This window comes from Trichechus manatus, unplaced genomic scaffold, assembly GCF_000243295.1.
Source record: "Trichechus manatus latirostris isolate Lorelei unplaced genomic scaffold, TriManLat1.0 scaffold00123, whole genome shotgun sequence".
NCBI lineage: Eukaryota > Metazoa > Chordata > Mammalia > Sirenia > Trichechidae > Trichechus > Trichechus manatus.
In genome coordinates this window covers 2,584,688-2,603,222 of record NW_004444059.1, presented here as the reverse complement: position 1 = coordinate 2,603,222, position 18,535 = coordinate 2,584,688, and the positions used below count along the sequence as shown (strand labels likewise).

General features: G+C 34.4%; 1 protein-coding gene across 8 annotated transcripts in view; it reads right to left on the bottom strand.

Annotated features, from left to right (window-relative positions):
• Nucleotides 1–18,535, bottom strand: part of SCAF11 (SR-related CTD associated factor 11) — a 123,143-nt gene that overhangs the window by 62,529 nt on the left and 42,079 nt on the right. For 4 of the 8 annotated variants that reach the window (XM_023738832.1, XM_023738831.1, XM_023738834.1 and 1 more), the window contains exons 2-4: nucleotides 16,545–16,626; nucleotides 12,962–13,119; nucleotides 4,164–4,241 (exon numbers count right to left, since the gene is read on the bottom strand). In XM_023738832.1, the coding sequence (XP_023594600.1) occupies nucleotides 4,164–4,241; nucleotides 12,962–13,119; nucleotides 16,545–16,605 (297 nt within the window). In that variant the 5' untranslated portion in view covers nucleotides 16,606–16,626. Of the gene's footprint in view, nucleotides 1–4,163; nucleotides 4,242–6,786; nucleotides 7,089–12,961; nucleotides 13,120–16,544; nucleotides 18,385–18,535 lie in introns of those variants that run through there. The other 4 variants (XM_023738837.1, XM_023738836.1, XM_004384558.2 and 1 more) reach the window with 3 other exon arrangements.

Here is an 18,535-nt window from a genome sequence, read left to right as displayed (position 1 = left end):
CAAACTGACAAAAGAAAAACAGGAGAGGAGCAGATAACCCATATAAGAAATGAGATGGGTGATATCACAACAGACCCAACTGAAATTAAAAGAATCATTAACAGAATACTATAAAAAATTGCACTCTAACAAATTTGAAAACCTAGGGGAAATGGACAAACTTCTAGAAACTCACTACCTACCTAAACTAACACAAACAGGTAGAACAACTAAATAAACCCATAACAAAAGAAGATATTGAAAAAGTAATTAAAAAACTCCCAATAAAAAAAAGCCCTGGCCCGGATAGCTTCACTGGAGAATTCTATCAAACTTTCAGAAAAGAGTTAACACCACTAATACTAAAGGTATTTCAGAGCATAGAAAAGGATGGGATACTCCCAAACTCATTCTATGAAGCCAGCATAACCCTGATACCAAAACCAAGTAAAGACACCACAAAAAAAGAAAATTAAAGACCAATATCCCTCATGAACACTGACACAAAAATCCTCAACAAAATTCTAGCCAATAGAACTCAGCAACATATCAAAAACATAATTCATCATGATCAAGTGGGATTTATATCAGGTATGCAGGGATGGTTCAACATTAGAAAAACAATCATTGTAATCCATCACATAAATAAAACAAAAGACTTGAACCACACGATCTTATCAATCGATGTAGAAAAGGCATTTGACAGAGTCCAACACCCATTCATGACAAAAACTCTCAACAAAATAGGAATAGAAGGTAAATTCCCCAATATAATTAAAGGCATTTATACAAAGCCAACAGCCAACATCATCCTAAATGGAGAGACTTTGAAAGCAATCCTCTTGAGAATGGGAACCAGACAAGGATGCCCTTTATCACCACTCTTATTCAACATTGTGCTGGAGATCCTAGCCAGAGCAATTAAGCTACAAAAAGAAATAAAGGGCATCCAAACCGGTAAGGAAGAAGTAAAAAGTATCTCTATTTGCAGATGATATGATCTTATACACAGAAAACCACAAGAATCCACAAGAAAACTACTTGAACAAACAGAAGATTTCAGCAAAGTGCCAGGATACAAGATGAACATACAAAAATCAGTTGGATTCCTTTACACCAACAGAGAACCTCAAACAGGAAATCACCAAATGAATACCATTTACAACAGCCCCCAAGAAGATAAAATACTTAGGAATAAATCTAACCAGAGATGTGAAAGACCTATACAACGAAAACTACAAGAAACTACTGCAAGAAACCAAAAGAGACCTGCGTAAGTGGAAAAGCATACTTTGCTCATGGATAGGTAGACTCAAATTGTGAAAATGTCAATTCTACTGAAAGCGATCTACAGATACAATGCAATCCCAAATCCAAATTCCACTGGCATTTTTTAATGAGATGGAGAAACAAATCACTGACTTAATATGGAAAGGGAAGAGGCCCCGAATAAGTAAAGCATTATTCAAGAAGAACAACAAAGAGGGAGGCCTCAGACTACCTGATTTTAGAACCTATTATACTGCCACAGTAGTCAAAACAGCCTGGTATTGGTACAACAGATACATAAACCAATGGAACAGAATTGAGAATCCAGACATAAATTCATCCACCTACAAGCAGCTGGTATCTGACAAAGGCCCAAAGTCCCTTGGGGAAAAGACAGTCTCTTTAACAAATGGTGCTGGCATAACTGGATATCCATCTGCAAAAAACTGAAACAAGACCCATACCTTACACCACGCACAAAAACTAATTCAAACTGGATCAAAGACTTAAGTATAAAATCGAAAATGATAAAGATCATGGCAGAAAAAATAGGCACAATGCTAGGAGCCCTTATACATGGCATAAACACAATACGAACCATAAGTAACAATGCACAAGCACCAGAAACTGGATAAACGGGAGCTCCTAAAATTCAAACACTTATGCTCATCAAAAGACTTCACCAAAAGAGTCAAAAGACAATCTACAGACTGGGAAAAAAATTTTGGCTATGACAAGTCCGATCAGCGTCTAATCTCTAAAATCTATAAGATACTGCAAAAACCTCAACAACAAAAAGACAAATTACCCAATTAAAAAGCGGGTAAAGGATATGAATGGGCACTTCGCCAAAGAAGATATTCAGGCGACTAACAGACACATGAAGAAATGCTCACAATAATTAGCCATTAGAGAAATGCAGAGCAAAACTACAATGAGATATCATCTCACCCCAACAAGGCTACCCTTAATCCAAAAAACACAAAATAATAAATGCTGGAGAGGTTGTGGAGAGACTAGAACACTTATACCCTGTTGGTGGAAATGTAAAATGATACAACCACTTTGGAAATCGATTTGACGCTTCGTTAAAAAAGCTAGAAATAGAAGTATCATACGATCCAGCTATCCCACTCCTTGGAATACATCCGAGGGAAATAAAAGCCGCCACACTAATAGATATATGCACACCCATGTTCACTGCAGCACTGTTCACAATAGCAAAAAGATGGAAACAACCTAGGTGCCCCATCAACGGACAAATGGATAAACAAATTATAGTATATCCACACAATGGAATACTATACAACAATAAAGAACAAATGAAGCCGTGAAACATAACACGGAGGAAGCTGGAGGTCATTATGCTGAGTGAATTAGTCAGTCACAGAAGGACAAATATTATATAAGACCACTATTATAAGAACTCAAGAAAAGGTTTAAACACAGAAGAAAACATTCTTTGATGGTTACAGGGGTGGGGAGGGAGGGTGAGGGTTATTCACTAACTAGATAGTAGACAAGAATTATCTTAGGTGAAGGGAAGAAGGACAGCACACACTACAGGAGAAGTCAGCACAAACGGACTAAACCAAAGCTAAGAAGTTTCCTGAATACAACCAAACACTTCAAGGGACAGATAGCAGGGGTAAGGGTCTGGGGACCATGCTTTCAGCGGACATCTAGGTCAACTGGCATAATAAAGCTTATTAAGAAAATGTTCTGCATCCTTCTTTGGTGAGTGGCATCTGGGGTCTTAAAAGCTTGCAAGCGGCCATCTAAGATGCATCAATTGGTCCCAACCACCTGGAGTAAAGGAGAATGAAGAACACCAAGGACACAAGGAAAGTATTAGCCCAAGAGAAGGAAAGGGCCACATAAACCAGAGACTTCATCAGCCTGAGATCAGAATGGTGCCCGGCTACCACCAATGACCGCCCTGACAGGGAACACAACAGAGAGTCCCGGATGGAGCAGGAGAAAGGTGGGGTGCAGAACTCAAATTCTAGCAAAAATACCAGACGTAATGGTCTGACTGAGACTGGAGGAACCCCAGAAAGCATGGCCCCTGGATTCTCTTATTAGCCAAGAAGTAAAACAATTTCCGAGGCCAACTGTTCAGACAAGGACTGGACTGGACTGTGGGAGAAAAAATGACACTCGTGAGGAATGTCTCTCTTAGCTCAAGTAGATAAAAGAGACTGAACAGGTAGCTTCTGTCTGGAGGTGAGATGAGAAGGCAGAGCGGGTTAGGAGCTGGTTGAATGGACATGGGGAATCAGGGGTGGAAAGGAGGAGTGTGCTGTCACAGTATGGGGAGAGCAATTAGAGTCACCTAACAATGTATGTATAAATTTTTGTATGGGAATAAATAAAAAAAAGAACAAAAACACTATTTTATATTTAATTTCATTAGTTTAATCTTCTCAACATTATAATGTTTTTCATACAAATGTAATTTTCAGGTATTTTACATTTAAGTTTTTGTGGGGTTTGGTTTTGAATCCATTTCAAGCATTGTTTCAATGAAGAAATGTATTCCAAGCGCTATCCAATTGATTAGTAAATATTTTTGAAATACAGGAAGTCCTAAAATTCTAAAATATAAGTGTTCTATATAATTAAGAGTAAATGTGAGATTTCTTTTAGAGCATCAGAGATCTAATACATTTTGTGAGAAATTATAAGATAACCACTACGGACACTCTCTCTTTAGGGGGCAAAGGAAGAAAGGTTCATAATTTTTGTACCCTTGTTAAAAGGTCTGGACTTGTCGTGCTGAGGAAGAATGATAATCACATAATAAGCCTAAAGTTGAACAATTTTCAAATATACTCAAACTGCAAATCTATCAAAGCAAAACTGCCTCAATTAAGTTTAATACAGTTCATGTTGCAAAATACAACCTGCCTTACCTTAATGTAATTTCCCAACGCACTGAATTTAAACACTGCCTGGAAAGGTTTTCGATCAATAGGACAGGAAGCCATTGTCTGAAAAAGGATTAACAAATTATAACTTTAGAAATTTCTTTAGAACAGATCAATTAAACTAAACCAAACATATAGTAAGTTTTTCACAATAACACGAAAAATCAGAAAAATGCTTATCCCCACAAAGGCAATGGGAATGAAATACTTTCAGCCTGTATCATGCCTCAGAGCAAGAAATATTTTAAATTTGTTTCATTTCACTCAAACATTTACTGAGCACCTGCTACATGCTAGATAATTAGAATACAACCACAAACAAGAGAGACAAGAACTCTGTTGCCATCTATTAAGACCTGCTGCCCATTAAAGAACTACTGGTATAACGAAAGGAGCCCTAGGCTGAAATCAGTAGCTCTGTGATTGAAAGCTGGCTCTGTTATGCTAAATCTGGGAAACTTTAAATTATCTGTAAAAGGAATGGCCTGGACAGGTTCCTTATAGATCTAAATATTATATAACTTAATACCCACCTCTCCTCAAATTATTTTGAATAGGCAACATGTGCCCATGATAAAAACATTTAAAAAAATACAAAGAAAATTAAGGATTTCTCCCATCCCTTCCCTCAGTCACCCATATCTCCCCCACCCCAGGCAGCTTCTTATAGATCCTTTTGGACATAGCCAGTGCATATACATATAAATGTGCATCTTTTTAATATATAATACAATTATTTAAATGCTGGACTGAATTTTGCCTTTTGTTCTCTTAATTATGTATCTTAAATTGATCCATACTAGTAATCTAGAGCTACCTCATTCTTAACAGCATAATGTCATAATAGTTTGAATTTACACTTCCTTTTTTATGAGTAAGTTGAGCATATTTTCACATCTGTAAGTACTATTTAATGTTCCTTTTCTTTAAAGTGTCTATTCATGTTCTTTTTAATTAGGTTGCTGATGTTTTGAAAACTTGTATGTAGGCATTCATTATATTTATGGAAATTGGTTCTATGATGATTTTAAACCAACTTACTTATTTTGATATAAACATATTTGCTGTGCTCTCAAAATTACTCTCCATCAACTATAATTAAGAGTTTTTCTCATAATGCTAGTAAATATTTATATAAGAATGGGCTTTATTATTTAAATAACATAAGATGGAGTATGTTTCTAAAAGGGTAGGAGGGAAGATTCTCCAGCCTATGAATAAAATACCAAAAGATGATATTAATACCTATGGTTACAAAAGTAAAAAAGATTTTAACAATTTAACAGAATAGCCTAAAAGATCACAGTATAGTAACTGCTACTAAATAGTTATTAGATGACTCTTTTCTCTGTGAAATGAGACGAAACAGTCTAAGACAAAAAAATTTAGGATTTGAAAATGGATAAAATTAAGGATTATAAAAGTATCTATGGCTTTCTCTTCACAATAACCTCCTTTTAATGGAATCTCGATAAGCTATATTATTCCTTAGTGAGAAAAAATGATCTTTGCCTTTCTAGATTTTGGCACATATCAAGATAATTACTATACAAGCACAGGTAAACAGACAACGTATGACCCTTGAGCAGAGAACACATTTCCACAAAACTCAAGAGTCACTCTGAAAGTAGCCAAATTACAAACTGAGTTACTTTTTACCACTCTGTTAAAATGTGATTTTTCTTTTCCTAAATAGGCCTTGATAGAAAATGCTTTACCACATCTGAATTAGGAAATGTGACCTTACCATATTAAATGGGTTCAGACTGGTAGAAGCCAACTCAGCTTACTTCCAAGTGATACGGATTTAACATGCTATTACTTTCCCTACAGAAAGCTTGACTTTAAGCAGCTTTGCTATAAGTAGCAACAAAGCTGTCCACATATTTTTAATAATGCATTGCAAATAGCAACTCTAGTTCAAAGAATTTAATATCGTAACTATCTCTGTGATTACAGTTTATCACGTTAGCATTTACTTATGAAATTTTTTAGAGTACTTAGGTTATAGTAATACTTGTTTGTATTTAAAAGACTATTTAAAACTAAAAACTGTCAAATGTTCATTATTTTCAAAGTTTCAAAATTTTATAGGCAAATTTAAACAAACATTCAGAAATAGATAAAACAATAAAACTGTTTTCTTAAAAACTATTAAGACAAATATATACAGGCTCTGGATTTACAGCCTAGTTTCAAATGTGTATGCCCTTGTGTAACTGTGAGAAAGTTATATAGATATCCTCTCTGTGCCTGAAGTTATCTCATTTGTGAAAATGAGTATAACAATGGAACTTACCTCTACAGTTTTTATGAAAATTAATTGTAAGTATAAAGCAATTAAAAGATCTGTGGCATATACTAAGAACTGTGCAAGGTCTTCTAAATTTCAACTAACTTAACTGACTAATAAGAAAAAAGCTTGCTTTATTAACAAAAAGATAACCTGCAACGTGTATATATACATATATACATATATATATACACACACGTGAGAGCCATGAGTTCTTAATGATTTTTTATTGGAAACTGCAAACTTCGTAATATATATATCGTCATTAAAGTATTTCATTTTATTACCATATCTATTTCAATTTGTAACACTTACTAAGATCCAGAGAAAGCCACCGTGTTCAAGAAATTTATCCTATATCAGATGCATCGAATCTTTCAAAGACTCTGGAATCACACCATCTCATTTTCTTCTTTATTAAATTTCCTCTGTTGACATTAGCTACATGGCAGTCTTTCCTTTATAATTTTCAAACTGACAGTTTTAACCTGAGCCATTCCATTTGATCTATTTCAAGTACTGGAGGTCTGAGTAAGATTTCATTTGTTTTTGGTCTGTTTTCCTTAAGCATAATTGCCATGGATTTGTCTAAGAGTTCATTTGAAGAAAGGATTCCACTGTTATTATAAAAACAAAAAGAAAGAAAACAGAAAAAAAAAGTAGTAGTCTGAAAACCACTGCTATATATTATCACTACTTATATATACTTAAATTTCCTAAAGATAATCTTCTAGTTAACACTAGAAAAATAAATTGAGATTTTTGTTTGGCTCAGGCTCAGCCATCAAAAAAATTTCTTAAAATTGAGTCATCCTCTCTAGTTAAGGGAAACATAGGTAAGAAAACAAGCTTCCTGTGGTAGACAAAATATCTTTGCTATGGCTACTAAGAAGTGGTGCTATCCATTTCAGACCTTAGAAAAAACAGTTTAGCAAAGTATTTCAAAACAGAAACAAAAGAAATTCAGTTATTCTAAGTGAAGTCTACATAGTGTACCTCAATAAATTAAGAGGGACTAGAAGAATTTAATGAAAAAGAAATAAAAACAGATTTTTTAAAAAAGCAGATTTTTAATTTTTTAATTAATATATTGTGTAAGAAAATTTATAAGGCTACTTTAATGCACACCAAAGTTCAAAGACATCATCATTAATAGATACTAAAGCATCAAACATGTGATGACCAAATAGCTTTCACAGAAAAATTTTATAAATAGGCTTTAAAAAAAAAAAAAAGGCTTGGTTTGGCCTGATTTTGAGGCATTCCCAAGGATATCTCATCCTTATAACCAGTAGATATCCATCCAGAAAATCTCAAAGACATTTTAATTTTAGTTTTCAAAGTACAGTGTCACTCAAATAACTAATCTGTAAGTTGTGAGGTTTAAAAAATCCATTTAAAACTAATATAAAACATTATAAATATCTATTAAAATGTGATTTTAGTTTTGAAGAACATTATTCCAAATTTTGTTTTCCTTACATACAACAAAAATGCTCCACTTATCCATCGTTATTTCCTTATATACAAAAGAAATATCCCAATTATTCACCTGTTTAATAAGGTTTTCATTTCAATAATTTAAAAAGTATCGAATTTAACTAGTTTCACAATCAAAGTAGTTCAATATCACTATTCAACTTTGTGATGCAACTATAAAATAGAACTTGATTACTGCTTTACACTGTAATGTGCATCAAAGCACAGGGCATACATTTTACTATGAGTTCTCTGTACTAAGGTTATATCAGTTAAGGAGGCAATTTTGATTTAAAAAAAAAATCCTCCTAATGATTTCAGTAAAACATACCCTAGTATTCTGAAGCACTGTAAATTCCCAGCTCAGACAAACCCATATTTAAATGAAAGAATAGGAAACCTTCCTTATTTGGGAATTCAGGATTCTTGATTTCTAATATTTCTTGCCTCCTGCTGCTGCTCTATCCTCAATCACATAGGCTGCCTACAGATAGCCCTCCTAGAGAGAGAGAAGCAAGTGTTAAAGTGCTTTAAGACTATATCTTAGTACCTATGCTTATAGGTAGGTTTGTCTGTTCATGGGAATCTCTAGAACATTTATCTTTCCTACTAAGAAATAGAGTCTATTATATAAAATTGCAGTTTAGAATCAAATAGAGATGACTTAGGAATGGATTCCTTCATTTCTAGTCTCATGAGACAAAACATGCCTTTGCCAACTTTCCAGTTTTAATTTCACTAACTTTACTATTTTTCTCAAACTGAAGCTGTCAGCATTCGATATGAAGTAGAGAACTGAGATAAATAAGTTGAGGAAGAATAATTTGCTTATACTAGGAAAGCTATTCATATTTTTAAAATTAATTAAAAGAACCTAATGGGTATCAAGACACCTGGTGGATATCTAGTCACATATACTGCATGTCCCTTTAAACAGAATAACAACTCTTACACGACTCAAACATGAAACGTTCTTAAGTCTGCAAACCTTAATCCTTCAAGGCCAAAATTTAACCACTTGTTGGCTACTGTGCCAAATTATAAGTTCTCCTATTTTCTTAACCTGTGTGTGTGGGTGCTAAGGGATTCTTCTTGTCTGCAGGGCATCATAATTGATAAGAGCCGTCACTGCTACCAACCATGTGTCAGACATCTCTAGCCTTTATCTTTCTAATTACTTGCTTCAAATCTACACAATCAAAACTAAAATTATGTGCAAATTAAAAAGTCTCAATATGTTTAGATTGTCTTTTTGCTCACAGTCTGAGTAAAATAAATAACTTTTTAACTGGATGGCTGACAAACTTTGGTGTATTGGCTCTATACATATCATCAGTTCAAAGGCCTTTGTTTCACCGTCTCGGCTCCAATATAATGGTTTAGACTAACAGAACTTTCAAACCTTCCTTTAAGTGTCAGTTATTGTATCTTTATTTAGTTCAATATTCTATTTCTACGTTGTTGTTAGTTGCCGTCAAGCGATTCCAACTCATGGCGACCCCATGTGTGCAGAGTATAACTGCTTCACAGGGTTTGCAAGGGTGTAACTTTTCAGAAGTAGATCGCCAGGCCTGACTTCTCAGATGCCCCTGGGTGGGTTCAAATCGCCAACCTTCTGGCTGGCTAGTAGTCGAGTGCTGAACCATCCATGTCATTATTTTATAAACCAACAAGCTTACCATCAAAGAGCTCCTGAAACTAAACACAGTCATAGCAGACATGCTTATTTTCAAATTTATTCGAGTGTTCCCAAGGGTAGGATATTAAACCATAGGCCAAGAAGGCCACCACAGGTTCCATTATCCTGAATCCTTTGCTCTAGGTAAAGTAGATTGTATGAAATGCCTAGTGATTACAGAAGTTCAGTTACTCATTTTAAAGTCCTTACACAACTTTTCTTTGAAATAACCACAGGACCAAAATTTTAGAGCTCAAAGAGATTCAAACTAATTTTGATTTTGGATATAGATATTTTAATGGCATAAAAATTTTCAGAAGTCTGTCCAAAATAAATATACTAGACTGTGTAACTTTTCTAAATACTGGTTTCCTTACAAAGCACAATTTTTTCAATGCCTAAAATATTATGGTAAAAGTTAATAAATGAGTCCTTCTTTTTGGTGCTTCTGAATCGTATTTCAGTGACCCTCAACTACAAATTTCAGAATGTTCAGCTGAATCTTCTTTCTTAATGACAGAAAAGTCTAGGACGATGACCCTGAATGCTTTTTTGTATTGTTTTCTTATTATGTAGATTTCCAACCACATTTCTATCCTCCTCCTGCTAAAATGGCAACTTTAGTAAAATTTTACACTACATATTAATTAAAAATATTTTTAAGTTCTGGTTATCCTGAGGTATTTGGAAACAAACTTCAGTTGAAAGTCCCTCCCTTATATGTCAAATAAAACATTAACATTGTGAATTAAAGGAAATTGAATGAAAAAATGTATAAGAAAGCCTTACCAAAAGGCCTGGTCCATTAGAAGACAGTGAATATGAACACTTATCTGATTCTGAACTCCAAAATAAACTGCATGCCTCTTTTTAAAAACAGAATGAGGTTAAGAAGGAGAGGAGACACTGTAGTAACTAATGACTAACAACTGGAGAATTTGAAATCTGATTCTATTTGTCAAAGTGCTTACAATAAAAGATTCGAACTGAAAATTTAGTTTAAAGCCTAAGTGATTTTGTTAACTAGCATTCACTTATAATTTATAATGAGCAATTTATTAGTAGATTGTGCTCTTCTTACTGCTCAGCTTAACGGTTTATTTAACTGACGGTTACTATCCCCATTAGGGACGATGAAACACTTCAGAATATTCTGTTTATTTTCCATTTTCAAGGTTAATTATTTTTGTTTAAACAACACCACAATTTATGATAGTAGTACAGCAGATAAGTACTTTCTTTTGAAAAGCAATTTACCTTCAACAAAAAGTTTATATCTGAAGGAATAACACAAAGGAGGAAAAATATTACATGCTAGAAAGGGGTTGATTGCAATTCACTATATATTATCAAGTATTTTCAAACTTAAAAATATTCACCAATGGTTAAAATATAGATGTGCCTGGCACTGTCTAGTAGAAACCTGGAACATAGTGGCCAAAAACTAGAAACAACCCAAATGTCCAGTAGAACAGATAAACTGTGGTCTAGTCATACAAGAACATGTATGAAAAACATAAAAGTCAACTGTTATATACATTAACATGGATAGAATTTTAAAAATATGTTGAACAAAAGAAGCAGGTTCACAAAAGAATATACATTTTCTTTTTGTACAAAATTTATAATCAGATAAAACTGTATATATAATTTAGGAACACATCCATGGGGGCAAATGAAACAAAATTAAGGGAGAGATACACACACACATATTCATGGTTATCTCTGATGGGGAGGGCATATAAGGTGCTTCCAAATACTGGCAATGTTCTAGTTCTTAACTATGCAGTGAGTAGATAAATGTTTATGTTATTATTGTCTAACTGCAAACATAAGGTTTTATACACTCCTCATATGTGACATACTTCATAATAAAGCAAATAAGAAATGTTAAAAAAAAAAAAAAAACATAATAATGCTTTGGTTCCACAAACAAAACAGTATAAGATAGTAAAAGCAAACAGAACAAAATAAAAATTTAAACCTGCCAATTCACATATATAATTGAGACCAATAACAATTAAAGCAAATTTATTCTTAAAATTAACTCTAAAAGGTGTCTTTCATAAAGTGTTTCAAAAACAGGGAACACATTTAATAATCTCCTACACAAATGCCGTTTTCCTAGTTTTATTTCTTATAACATTTCTCAATAACAGCCCAGGGCAAAATCACTGCAGTTAGTAAAAGTTATTTTTGGGGGGAGGAACAAGGTAATGTGGTTTAAGAATGAAACATATAATACCTACAAATGTATAGACGACGCTTTCTTAAAACAATTTCCCACAATAATCCTCTACTCAATTGGACTTTGGACAAAATATGTAAATCATAATGTATCAACATGGTGGAATATTACACAGGCATTAAAAATGTTAACTAAGAATATTTTTTAGCAACTTGAAAAAACAGGCTTACAATACAGTATATAAAAAAAAAGAAATCACAGATTTTAACTGTTCTATATAAAGACTACACACCATGTAAGCCAGGTCTGGGAAGAAATAAGAAAAGTAAAACCGAGGACAGCTGAATAGTGTTGATATTTAGTATTTTGTTAATTACACAAGAAACAAACTTTTTTACAAACTGTTTTTGATATGCTGAGTTCCTCCTAAAGTTAAGTTCATTATTTAAAAAAGCCACTAAGCCAAAGAATCATCAATAGATACACTGCTAATCTGTTGTGATGTATACTATTTATGGGTAACTACGTTATTTCCATTCAATTATATATTTAAAAAATTCTTACTAAGCACATACTTTATCCAATATAGTCCAGGCACTATAAATATTGAAATGAAAGACTCAGTACCCTCAAAGATATTAAAGGCCAGTGGAGGAGAGAATGAAACACATTAAAAATAATACATTATAATATGTGCTTTAATAAAGTTTTGATAAATAAAACATGACAGATCACTTGTACTTTACATACTAGATGCGTTTAAAGTACAATTAAATAAACACATGTAATTCAAATAATAATATAAATACACTATAACTCCCACAACTGGACTATGAGAGCTGGTGGGGCACCATGCTCTACCTCTATTTAGGGACGTCGTCCTTTTGGATAAAGCTTACAGTTGTGTAAAAGATGCACAGGCAAATTTGGCCAAAGTAGGGCAAAATTTATTATTGTGAAATGATTTATGAAAGGCAAAATCAATACTTCAGACTAGGTGTAATAAAATCATGCTAGGGAATTAAAATACGGTAGCATATCACTTAAGTCAAAAGAATAAAGCAAAACATGACAACAAAATATCAAACTTGTATAAAATAATTTACATACTAACAACTGCAGTTAATACTTATTCTCAGACTTACCTCTGCCCATTTAAGAATACAGGTCATGCAGAAGACATGATTACAATTTTCTGGAAAACCAATTTCCTTCTTTAACAGGCAATTAAGACATATTGGACATCTGTCAGCTTCACTGTATAACAGAACAGTGGCAGCAGTGTTATCTCTGTTTCCTTCGCCTGTTAAGGTAAAATAGTCACATGCTTTTGAGTTCTCCAAACCAAAATTTTATTAACCAAAATTTTATGACTCATGTTTCTGGCAGTATGGTGAACTAGATACTCAAAAAGGCCCTCTACTACAAAGCAATTAAATCTTGGATAAATTATAACAAACATACTCCCTCCTTGAGATCAATCATTTCAACACTGACTATCTTATTTTTTTAGCGAAGGTAGGGGGAGTGAGAAAAATCTTTCATTAATTTAATTTTAAAATAAGTAATATACTTGCATGGTTCAAAAAGTAAAATAAGGTGAAAAGTCTCCCACTCACATCTATCCCGTTCCACCCAACTCAATAAGTAACAACTGTGAGTTTCTTTATGCTTTTCCGAGAATATTTTTAAATGCATAGACAAGCAAATCCTAATACATATTCTTTCACACCTCCTTCTTCACACCAATGCTAAAACACTATACACACGATTTCTGTACTTTTTTTTTTGAACCTATCAATGGACATTCACTTGTTTTCAACCTTTGGCTATTACAAACCATGCTTCAATAAATAACTTTGTTACTTCACATTTTTTAAGTCTATCTATAGGATAAATTTCTAAAAATAGAATTGCTAGGTCAACATGTCTGTACATTTATAATGGCAGTATTTACCCTCCTAAAGGTTTGTACCAATTTAAACTCCTACCAGCAATGTAACAAATAAAACTATGCATTGCTGGCTCATAAGCAAACAAAAGAAACTCCAGGATTCAACAGAAAAATAAAAATGGTGAGCTGAAATGTGAACAGTATACATCAAGCAAATGGAAGAACTGGGGTTGACCTGGGTGCAAATGTCAATACTAGTGCACAGACACAGGGGCTAAGGCTTAGGGTCACCATAGGTAGGGGAACCCATCACAAGAGATTCCAGTATTAAGTCAAGATCCTCAAACGGGGCTGAAGTGGTCCCAGCATGGGTCCAGAAAGAAGCAAATCTTCTAGAGAAAAGCACCCCCAGTTTAGGCCCTCAGGATGCCATAAATTAAATGTAATCAAATGTGAGCTCATAATCAAACAGTACCAAACCTAAGAAAATAAGCCACGCTGAGTAAGAATCAGCAGAAACGAGATTTAGATAACCACTGGTATAAAACATCGGAATTTTCAGATATTACACCAAATGATTAAACAGCAGATTAGACTCAAAAGAAAAGAATATTTATGAACTGGAAGAGAGATTTTAGAAAATTACCTACACTAGAGAAGAAGATGTAAACTTTGAAAGAGAAGTTGAGAAATGAGATCAGAACAAGGTCTAACATACTAATTGGAGTCCAGAAGAAAATAAAGGAGAGGCACTATTTAAATGGGTAATGGCTGGGAAATGATAAAAAATCATGAACCAACAGATAACAGAAACAATGTATGCTAAACAGAAAAAGTGAAAATAATCCATGCCTAGTAACAATGCAGCAAAACTGAACAACATCAAAAATGAAAACAAGATGTTCGAAGCTGAAAGCGGGAAAACAGACTGAGAAGAGATTTCTTGACAGCACAACAGAAATTAGAAAATGGTTACATATCTTGAAAGTGCTAAGAAAAACAGCATTTATCAAGAATTATACAACCATTAAAACAATCTTTGAATAGTTTCAAGAGGATTAAAAAGACAAAACTTACGAGTTTACCACCAACAGACCTTCACTAAAAGAACTTCTTAAAGTCTGCATTTCCCACCCCCAGAAACAAAAAAAAGTCATTTCAGAAAGAAGGTATGAAAAACAAGAAGGAACTGTGAACAAAGAAACCCAAACATTATCTGTATAAAAAATGATCTAATTTGTGGTATTGAGAAAAACGAAACAAAACAAAAAAAGAACCAAAGTAATGGATAACGATAACCTATATTTACGTCAAGAGTAGGATGATCAGAATTAAGGTATTCTAAGTTTCTTCTAAGGAGCTCTGGTGGCACACTGGTTAAGCGCTTGGCTGCTAACTGAAAGAACGGGTTGAAATTCACCAGCGGCTCCACTGGAGAAAAGACCTGGCAATCTGCTCCCGTAAAGATTACAGCCTAGTGTCTGGGGTCTTAAAAGCCTAGTGAGTGCCATCTAAGATGCATCAACTGGTCCCAAACAACCTGGAGTAAAGGAGAATGAAGAACACCAAAGACACAAGTATTAGCCCAAGAGACAGAAAGGGCCACATAAACCAGAGACTGCATCAGCCTGAGACCAGAAGAAGCAGATGGTGCCTGGCTACCACCAATGACCGCCCTGACAGGGAACACGACAGAGAGTCCCTGATGGAGCAGGAGAAAGGTGGGGTGCAGAACTCAAATTCTAGTAAAAAAACCAGATGTAATGGTCTGACTGAAACTGGAGGAACCCCAGAAAGCACAGCCCCCAGAATCTCTGTCAACCCAGAACTAAAACAATTCCCAAGGCCAACTCTTCAGACAAAGATTAGACTGGACTATGGGACATTAAATGATGGTTGTGAAGACTGCGCTTCTTAGCTCAATTAGATATATGAAACTAAATGGGCAGCTTCTGTCCGGAGGTGAGATAAGAAGGCAGAGAGGGTCAAGAGCTGGTTGAATGGACACGGGAAATCAGGGGTGGAAAGGAGGACTGTGCTGTCACAGTATAGGGAGAGCAATTAGGGTCACAAGAGAGTGTGTGTATAAATTTTTGAATGAGAGACTAACTTGAATTGTAAACTTTCACTTAAACTACAATAAGAAAAAAAAAAAGATTACAGCCTAGGAAACCTTATGGGGCAGTTTTACTTTGTCCTATAGGATCATTACGAGTCGGAATCAACCTGACAACACACAACAAAGCTTTCCTATTGTTAACTGTGAAGATTAGAATATTAACTTTAGATTTTAAGTACACAGAAGGAAATGTCAATGACTATTTTTTTTAAAAGATCCTGCCCCCTACCCCAAAAGAAAGCGTATGTAATTCCTAAACCAGTAGAGAGCAAGAATTAAAAAACAGTTCAATAAACCAAAAACTTGTATCAATTAAAAACAACAACAAAACTGTGTACTGCTCATTTAGGAAGGAGCTCTGGTGTTGCAGTGGTTAAGCTCCTAGTTGCTAACCAAAAGGTCAGCTGTTCAAACCCACCAGCTACTCCATGGCAGAAAGATGTGGCAGTCTGCTTCCATAAAGATTTACAGCCTTTGAAACCCTATGGGGCAATTCTACTCTGTCCTATATGATCACTATGAGTGGGAACTGACTTGACGGCAATAGGTTTGGTTTTTTCGGTTTACTTATTTAGGTGTCTTATTCCAGAAATTAAGAACAATAAAACAAAGTAAAAACAAACTCCTCGTATATTTTGAAATATATACAAATGAACAGTTTGGGAACGCCAAGTTTTGCTTTCAACACAGAATCTTTATAAAAATGAAAAGTTACCTTCTATATCTTCATACTCCTGATCGCCCACATTTAAGGTATGTACAGTTTTCTTCTTCATTTCTCCCTGGAAAAGGGTTTCCTATAGGATGAATTATAGTAGAGAATTGTTATGTTTGACTTGTCTCAAAAATACCAATTTTTAAAATACCCCAAACTGTAACATTTTATACATAAAAGAACACAGTACAAGCTAAGCTAATCATTCTAGTGAATAATCAAGTCCTCTTTTCTACTCCTTGCCATCAAGAAGCACACAGTGTTACTGAAAAGCCTGATATAAACAACAAAGACTAAATGATAAATTTTGTGGTACACACATAAATAAAATCAAAGCTTACAGAAAGGAGATCAATTTTGACTGACGTTATCATGGAAGGTGATTCAAACAGATAGGTTGTGTGTGCTGAAGAGGCATTCAAGGAGCAACATAGTAGGAAGGAATGAAATAGCATTTAGAGGGACCAATCTGGCAAGAACAAGAATAGCTGAGTGAGTGAATGACTGAGGATTCTGAGAAGAGATGTGCATGTAAGCCAAGAATTTCATCTGAAAGATTACACTGAGGGTTGCAGAGCACAGCAATGTAAATCAAGTAGGGCTAGGTTATAGAAGGGTCTCTAAATGAGTCAATGAGAAGCTCAAGCTCAATCTCAGAGAGTCCTCTGAAGGAGAGTGACATGATAAAAGTGATATTAATGAAACTTTTAAAAGACTGATCTGCCAGCAAAACACAGAATGGATTACAGTGGGGAGAGATTAGAAGCAGATAGTTGCACGGTGAATTAGAGAAGCAAGAATTTCTCAGACTGGATGACTAACAAAGGGAAGGAGTCACAGATTATACTGGCCTAGTGGCCTAAGAAAGTGGTGATCAGAAGAGGCAAAAATGAGAAGGGTGGTAAAGTAAGTTAATTTCATAGCCAGAGGAAATGAATTTATGAGGTAAAATTATTTTTTAAAATCAACTCTTAGAATTCCTTCTTCAACTGATGCAAACAAGACACATGATTGCAATGAATGGTTCAAATACACTCTGGTACATCTAGGCACAACAAATCCATCTCAACAGTGTGATTCTCTCGTATGTACCAGAAATAGTTTTCTGTTAGCTTCTGATATAATTTACACTTGCTAGTTTCTACATTAAAGGTATAAATTACCCAGGGAAACTCCTTATTAGGTTAAAAGGAGCAATGCAAAGTCCTGTACTTTGGTTGAAAAATCAACTGCAAAAGCAGAAGATAAACTTGATGAAGAATAATTCAGAGATTTTGTAGTAGATTAAAAACTTGAAATAAGTTAGCAATGATTATAAAAAATTAATTCAATCACATTTTGCCTTATTAAAATTAGAATATCAAAATCAAGAGGAAAACTTCCCACTCTTAGTCTATGTTTCCAATGATTTTAGTTCTGGTGCCATTCTTTAGGGGACAAATAACAGAATGATAAAGAGATAGGAAAGATAACTAAAATGGTGACAGACTTGAAAACCATATCATATACAGACAGGTAAAGAGGTAAAAATGTTTAGCTTGGAAGAAGAGAAAGCATAAGGAGAATGTGAGTAGTTATCTTCAAATGGAATGGGCTATTCAGAAAGGAGGTAGAATAACCTATCAATGAAGGTTTTCAAGCAGGGGCCCAATGAACTCCTATGGGAATTTTTTTACTCAAAGGTTTATTGAGTGCTGTTGATACACAGATGATACAACCTTGCTTGCTAAAAGCAGACTTGAAATACTTATTGACGAAGGCCAAAAACTACGGCCTTTAATATGGATTACACCTGAACATAAAGAAAACAAAATCCTCACAGGTCAGAACAACTAGACCAACAAACAACATCATGATAAATGGTGAAGAAACTGAAGTTGTCGAAGATTTCATTCTACTTGGATCAACAATCAATGCCCATGGAAGCAGCAGTCAAGAAATCAAGACATTATTACATTGGGAAATTCTGCTGCAACAGACCAATCACTAGA